The sequence below is a fragment of the Filicampus tigris genome, chromosome 13, assembly GCF_054856515.1.
Source record: "Filicampus tigris isolate MCC_2025a chromosome 13, RoL_Ftig_1.0, whole genome shotgun sequence".
In the NCBI taxonomy this organism is placed as follows: Eukaryota; Metazoa; Chordata; class Actinopteri; order Syngnathiformes; family Syngnathidae; genus Filicampus; species Filicampus tigris.
In genome coordinates this window covers 2,065,142-2,072,875 of record NC_141229.1, presented here as the reverse complement: position 1 = coordinate 2,072,875, position 7,734 = coordinate 2,065,142, and the positions used below count along the sequence as shown (strand labels likewise).

General features: G+C 43.5%; 1 protein-coding gene across 3 annotated transcripts; it reads right to left on the bottom strand.

Annotated features, from left to right (window-relative positions):
* Positions 1-1,649: 1,649 nt before the first annotated feature.
* lrrc57 (leucine rich repeat containing 57) lies at positions 1,650-7,613 on the bottom strand. 3 transcript variants are annotated; one of them, XM_086049241.1, is made up of 6 exons: positions 7,437-7,613; positions 6,863-6,989; positions 4,757-4,892; positions 4,393-4,661; positions 2,822-3,007; positions 1,650-2,246 (listed from the first exon to the last, which is right to left on the bottom strand). In XM_086049241.1, exons 2-6 carry the CDS (start codon positions 6,944-6,946, stop codon positions 2,205-2,207), a joined length of 717 nt encoding a protein of 238 aa, XP_085905367.1. In that variant the 5' UTR covers positions 6,947-6,989; positions 7,437-7,613; the 3' UTR covers positions 1,650-2,204. The 3 variants fall into 3 exon arrangements, with proteins under 3 accessions (XP_085905367.1, XP_085905369.1, XP_085905368.1); XM_086049243.1 differs by lacking the exon at positions 7,437-7,613 and adding an exon at positions 7,137-7,357; XM_086049242.1 differs by lacking the exon at positions 7,437-7,613 and adding an exon at positions 7,182-7,357.
* Positions 7,614-7,734: the final 121 nt, after the last annotated feature.

The window sequence follows — 7,734 nt, the reverse complement described above, 5'->3', positions numbered from 1 at the left end:
CACGCCTTCAAAATAAACCACCTGCAGATCTCAGAGCTCGCCAAGTACGGCAAGAACACTAAGTCAAAACACGTTGTGATGCCTCTGCACGACCTGTAAAACGCATTCAAACCTCTTACTTTCATCTCGTCTCGCTCAAGTACAAAAGTACTTTACACTTTTATTTTCCGTGCAACTAAGCACAGTAGGCTACAATCTCCATCCATCATATGTATTTTTAATCAATCTCCTGCAAAATTAAACAAATGCGGGGCAAAAACAGAGCAAACAGCAACATTTTGGTGACAATAAAAAAATACACGTTCTAAGGTCTCTATATCTTCATTAAAAAACACAGTTAATTTCCTCTAAATATTATAATAACATAAAATATATGAATAGGTTATTTTCTAAAAATCTTTATGAATCAAAACCAGCATCGAATTATATTTTCCATAAAACATGAGAATTATTAACTGAGCTCACACAACATACACCAAAACTGTGCGTTCTAACAAAAAGACAGGTCTATTCGGAAAATAAAATCATACTACCGGTATGTACTATTTTAACGGCACTGTCTTCAATGTCCTTGTCCAAGTGTTGTTCATTACCTGTTTCCTATTTTGTTTCACTGTCCCATATTTAATGATCTGTCATACAAATACTTACTATATTGCATACTAAATGCTCCGACTACTGTTGTGTTAAACCTCTGACTACATAACAGCAAATACTGCAGGCTACATCATGTTCAAAAGGGAGGATAGTACCTAAAGGTCTCTTCAAATGATCTTCGAGCCCAAGCTCAGTTTAAGCACAGTAAACTGAGGTTGGTCCAACCCCAATTTTAATTCAAAACACGATGCTGTACAATCCAGTGCAACATCCAGAAAGAATCAATCAGTGAAAATCTTACAGGCAGTGACGTCTCTGCATTTGGAGCTGGTGGGGCCTGGCCCCACCAGATGGCGCTGTTGAGCACTATGCAGGCTCAAAATAATTGTGAATCGGTCTTTATCATCGTTTATAAAATATTTTATCAATAATATGTAAGAAATACCAATAATGTTACTTAGGCAGTTTCATTAGAAACATTTATGCAGACTAAATGTGTAATGTGTAAATGTGACCAATATTGAAATACTAATTGGGAAACGTTTTATTTTAAAAGTGTGAATCCATGAGGACTGAGGTTCCATTTACGAAATTTTAGTAAATGCCAGTCTACTATAACTCACTTGTTACATTACTATGAGCCCTTCTCCTTCTGCGCATGCGGGCCACTTTGACGACGCATGTGTTCATGCGGCAGAGAAGCCGCATTTATGATGTAATATGAACGCTTAGACAAAAAAAATCTGATTTATTCATTTTTCAAAAAACCCGAATTGAGCATTAAGACCTGCAGTGTGAACCTATCTTAAGTTGACCAGTAACTCATTTGTATTAGTAAAAGGGCAATATCATTTATCTCCTTGAATTCTCTGTATGTCACGATCATCAAAAATGATCAGAAACAGTGAAGTTGGCTTCATTAATTTTTTTCAAACAATGTTTGTAATGTAACAATGTAATGTTTAGTGTGTAGCAGCCGTGTGTAAGATACACATTTCTTGCACTGTGAACATAAAGTTTGTAAAATCGTACAGTACATTTAGTGTCCTTGGTAGAGTCAACCTGTGCCTCCAGGTATGCTTTTATTGTGAAAGTTCATTCATGAGTAGTGTGACAAAAATACGGAAATGCATCTAGCTTGACGGAGGCTAATGGCTCGCAACTATAATGATCTATTTTGCAAACGACAACATAGCTGACACATCGATGACATCACAGGAAATGCATCGGATGACTTCCTGTTTTCTTGCGTCCTTGGTGACAAAACATGCAGCTGATTAGCAAGGGTGTCGCCGTGACAACGTCAATGTTTTTGTTAAAAAAAAAAAACTGTTTAAAAAGTGACTCTAAAGCGACACTAGAGGCGCAATAAATAGCCTTTGTGATGGCAAGTCAGAGAACAGTTTGCTGTTCCACTCTGTTCCTCTGGATGTCCACGGCGGCGGAAACAAAATACTTCCTGTCAGGACTGGCGGGACACAAGCTGCGCTAAGTGGCGGGAAAGCCGCTGGAATTGTCTCTCGGCTCTTCTACGACGACTTCCTGTTTTGCGTCGGCAGAAGGGGAAGAGGAGAACAAGTTGTTGTTGGTGGTGGTGGTGGTGGTCTTCAGGAAAACTTCTTCTTGGTGGCGGTGAAACGCTCCATGTACTGAGGAGGGAAGACATGATGGTCAAACGCTGCTCTGTGATTGGCTGAAACACTGAGGAGGTCGCCATAGCAACGGCAACCACAACAACACTTACTCCATCCAGCAGTTTCTGGTTCTTAACGAACCACTAGATCTGATGTTTTGGTCCTTGGTGGTGCTTTCTGTTGGACTGATTTTGTTGCGGTCTACCCGCTTCTGGTTCCCGTTAGCCCAGAGTGATGAATTGGTTTCTGGTACTAGTTCTGATTGGCCCACACTGCCCTGCCGGACAACCTGAGATGAAAGCCTTGGGCAAAGTCTCCACACTCAGACTGACGGATCTAATTCTACGTTGCCTGATTGCGGGGTCCTTGTTGGGACTGATCAGATCATTCGGTAACTGGGTCTTGGGTTAGAGTTGGACTATTGGACCAATCTGACCGTTTGGTACTTTTGGCAACAACCAGCAACACACAAATCACAAACTTATTGCAAAAGCTGAAGGGTGAAAGCGTTAGCCTTGCCTAACCTCGCTTAGCCTAGCCGATCCTGTCCCGTTGTGGTCGGGACCACACCCCCCCCCCCCCCCCCTCACCTTGTCGTAGCCCTCCAGGTCTCGTAGACTCTTGACCTCAAAGAGGTTTCCTTCAACCGAGAAGAGAGACACTTGTGACTCATTCAGAATGGAGAGTGGGATGGCGGCCAGGTCCAAACAGTTCTCCTCCACACGCAGGACTTTGAGGCGAGGACAGCGAGACACATCCGCGGACAGCAGCGAGATCTGGAAGACAAGAACAACTTCCTGGCTCCAAACCCAGGTCCGCGGGTTTGCCTCTCATCAGACTGATCTGATTCTTTGCGACGGAGTTGCGCCTTGCGTGGCACCCGTCCGATTCTTTGGTATCTGGTTCTGCTTTCCGAAGAACTAAACGAGTTGGATGGGATCTGGTTGTGGTTGTCAGTCAGTAGCTTTGATTGTTCGTGACCAGGTTCTGCTCTTGTTCGACCAATCTGATTGTTACCTGGTTCTGGTAACTATTGGACTAATCCGGTTGAAGTGTATTGTAACGTCTTCCAAAGACACGACCTGACAAGTAGTTGGGTTGATTATTCCAAGCTCATTCCTCACTCGCAAATCCGCGCAAGTCGCGCGATGCGTTCGGGAACCTCGGAAACGAGCCAACTCGGCAAAACACAAACGTCACCACAACACAGATAGCCCAGTTCGTACGTTATTTGTCTGAAAAACTTGCATCTTGTCTTGGTAAGTCAAAAGGTTTTAACGTCTTTCCTCAGACCTTGTGCAATTTCCGTGGTCGGCATTGGCCTTCTTCGGAGACGTTTGACTTTGACGGCCCGTGACGACGTGTCGGCGGGAAGCCGGCGTGCTCAGAGCCTAGCGACACTTAAACTGCACAATATCTGAACAAAGTGTTTTATTTGTGGGTTTTTTTCGTTTAATTGTAGTTGTAAATTGTAACATTATTGGGACAATCATATAGTCACTGTTGGCTGAAAATCTCAGAAGTCCAAATATGGTTAAATTCTTTTTTTCTTTTTTTTTTTCTTCCCCCATCATAAATTGATTCTCATGGTCCCGAGTGACCCCCGAGCGAAAATAGTAAGGTTCGCTGGACCCCCCCCCCCCCCCCCACGCGTCTCGTGAGGCAAGTCTCCGTTTCATTTTAGTTTGTACTTTAGACGCGGTTAGGTGGAGCATTGTTTTATTAGCTGCATCCCTCATGGCTTGAAATCTGAAAGGAGGCGTTTTGTGAAGGCGTTTGAGCCAAAATGAAGATGTATTGGGCAGGTGTGACGTTTCATAGGCTGGGGGCACGATGAGCGCGGAATGTAAAGTACTCGGATGTCGCCGGCTTGGTTTTTATGATGACCCAGTCTAATTTTGCGGTACTTGTAGTTTCCGTTGGCCTGATGATAATTGAACCAATGTCATCGTTTGCTCCCCGGCTCCGATTCTTGTTGGACCAGATCAGATCGTGCGGTAGCTGGTTTTGTTTCCTGTTTGACTGCTCTAGTTGTTTTGAACCTGGTTTCTGATGGACTGGATCTAATAGTATGACATCAAGTTGCGGTTCTTGCTGAGTCAATCTGATGATTTGCTAAACGGGTTCAGGTTCCCTTTGGACCGGGCTAAGTGTTTGGTACCTGGTTCTGGTTGAGGTTGATCTCGATGACCTGCAACGCTGACACCTCTGGCGGCACACTCTGAATGTGGTTGCGAGACAGGTCCAGCAGATCCAGGTGTCTCAGGGCTCCTAGTCCGGTGGGGAACTCTGAGATACGGTTCCCGGCCAGGATGAGGGTCCGCAGGGCCTTGAGCTGGTCCATGGTGGGTGGGAGCTGCGGGATCCGGTTGGAACTGAGGCTAAGAGTCTCCAGTTTCTTCAGCTTCCCGATCTCATTGGGGAGTCCGCCTGAGGACCAAAAAGCGACATCACGTGAGTGTTGAAGAGTTTGCCGACTCATTCCAGGACCACTGACGGTTTGGTCATGAATAGTTGGGACTGACCCAGCCTGTTAGAGTTGAGGGTCAAACTCCGCAGCTGCGCATAGTTTCCAATGGACGGAGGAAGTGACTCCAGCTTGTTGTCGGACAAGTCCACAGTTCGAAGGTTTGCTGTAAGCCGCTGCAGTTCCTCGGGAAACTTGAAGACCACAAAGGTACCAGTGTCAGAACCTGTTAGCTTCGCATCGGCAGCGATCAGCAACGACGCTTGGCTAGGACCTCTCGGTTGAGTCATTAACATGACTACGGAGGTCACAAGAACAACAACGTACAGGTTATAGAAACCACACGGTGCCACAAAATGCTGATTTTCAAACGCACACGGCACCAGAACATGCTAGTTATAGAAGCCACGTTGTAGAGGTGGACCGATATGCTTTTTTTCAGGGCCGATACCGATTATCAGACGTCATTAAACGTGAAATACGGAGGCTGATAACTGCCATTTAGAGCCCATTTTCAGGAAAAGGAAAAATATTGGCGTGAAAATTGGAAATAAAATAAAACTCTTAACTTTGTTTAAACATCTTGAAGCACATGTTTATTTATTATTTTTATGATTTGAAAAAACGACAACATCTTTGTGCTAAAATTCTAATGAAAGCTTCCGGGAGCACCCACGGTCGTCGGCGTGTCAGTAAAATGAAAACTGAATAGCTCCAAATACTTTTTTTCAGTAAATAGTACTCCAAAATTTTACAAAGACAGAAACATTAAAATTTTACATACCTTTATTTGATTTCAACACAGTTTTAAATTGATTTATTATTGGCCATCAGATTATTTTTTTTAAAACGCAAATGCCAATATACGTCAAAATGCAGAATAACGGCACCGATAATCGGCCCGGCCGATAATCGGTCTATCCCTACCACATTGTACCAGAAAATGCTGACTATAAAACCAAAAGATATTATAGAAACTATATGGTGGCAGCACTTGCTGACCATAAAAGCAACATGGTAGCCGAACATGCGAATTATGTTGCAACATGGCACAAAGACATCCTGACTACAGGATCCACATGGTTATAGAACAAACTGACCTACATGACACATGTTGACTGTAGGACCCTCAAAGTACCACAACCTGCTAATTAAAGAACCCAAATGTTACCAGAATGTACTGTTTATTGAACCCACATGCTACTGGAACACACTAATAACAGAACCAACATGGCACGAGAATACGCTGACTAGAGAACCCACATTGTATCAAAACCAACTAACTCATTAACTCGCATGGTACTGGGGCATGCTCATTATAGAATCCCCGTGGTACCAGCAAATACTGAACCCGCACAATTCTGGCACAAGCTAGTTATCAGAGCTGGGCCTTTTACTAAAAATTGGGTCTCCGTCAGCAGCGATGGTATCCTTCCGTTGTCCGTCGTCCATCATTTTTCCCGGGGTTAAAAAAAAAAAAAATAGTACTTGTCTATAGGCCGACCCGCCGCTATTTTTTAAACGGCTGTCCCTCTGCGAGTCCGACTAAACTTTCACTCGCAACAACAACTCACTCTTTTTTGTTCCTGTGCTCCCGCGGGCACTCCGCCGAGATGGGCAGATTCCGTCAGACTGACGGCTCAATCCGTCAGAATGATGGACTGACGGACTTCAAAAAAAGGGGTTTCCGTCTATGCTTAATCCGTCGTTTTTACCATTTTTCCTGTGATTCGTCGACAGTCAACAAAATGGGCGAATTCGCATGATATCAGAATACGCTGACTATATAGAGACACCCTTCCCGCACACGCGAACACACACACATTATATATAGATATAGCTACATCAGAGTACACCCCCCCCTTGAAAAATGTAAAGATTTTATTCAATATCTCAAATATACATAAGAACAATTTCCAAAATGTTGACGAAATATGTTTTGTACAATGTGTTTAATTCCTAACATGAAAGTAAGGTAATACGATGTACAAAATCGTAAGTTTAATCAATTGAATGAATGCAAAAAAAAATTCCATAAGGCCGGAAGGGTACCCAGGTCGCGGACGGAGGACGGACCGACAAAAACGGGTCAAGTGCCCAGCTCTGAAAAATGGTACCCAAACATGCTGATGATAGGATCCGCGTGGTACCAGACATGTCTCACCTCCGGAAGTCCTTTTCCTGTGAGTTGGAACACTCCCGTCTTCTGGGAAGTCTCCAGGTGGGATTTGAGAGCGCTATTCCCCATCCGGATTTAAGGTCCAAACTGTCTCCGTCACTGCGGCACCGTCCTGCATATCAATGTCAATCAGTCCCAGTCAATTGCAACATCAATTAAAAAAAAAAAAAAAAAATATATATATATATATATATATATATATATATATATATATATCAACAGATCACGTGACACTGTGATTTCAAGTATTCAACCAAACTTCGTTGTGGAACTCAAGCTGTCTATGATGGAAGCTCGTCGGTACCAAAGTTGATGACTTCAGCCTGCGGCTGGGGGCACTAAACAGCTGTAGCAGCCATGTCAACTCGTTTATTATTCGTTGTCAGTGGTCGTATAAGGCGACGAGAAATCCCAACCACTCCACTTGGTCGCTTATGTGTTATGTGCGCGTGTGTGCGCGTGCGTCGTCGGAAGAGGCGAGGCTAAGCTAACATAAGCAACAACCGTTAGCATGCTAGGTGCTAGCACACTTCCAGACGCGGCAAAGTGGCTCACTTACGTCACAGTGACGAAATGTTGAGCTGTTCTCGTAAGACAACCTGGAAACGATTTAAACATTTATTGGGTTGATAAAATATTTTTATTTAAAAAAACAAAACAAAAAAAAGTTACGAGAGGAGAGCCGCTCAGTATCTGTCAACAGAAAATCTCCGGATGTGACGTCACATTACACACGCGCAGTGCACCGCGTGTTTGTTTGTCTTAGAGGGAATACGTCATCATCTCTCAATTTTTGTTCCATACAATCATTTACAACTCACTGAGATTTTTATTTTTTTTTCATGTAAAAAGATTAA

Bases quoted from the DNA above. Each gene is read 5' to 3' on its own strand.
- lrrc57 (XM_086049241.1), bottom strand. From the start codon at position 6,946: ATGGGGAATAGCGCTCTCAAATCCCACCTGGAGACTTCCCAGAAGACG. The intron at 3,008-4,392 runs GTACCAAACACT...CTTGTCTTCCAG, and splicing joins TCAACCTCAACCAGAACCAG to ATCTCGCTGCTGTCCGCGGA. The intron at 2,247-2,821 runs GTGAGGGGGGGG...TTCCCTCCTCAG, and splicing joins ACCTGGAGGGCTACGACAAG to TACATGGAGCGTTTCACCGC.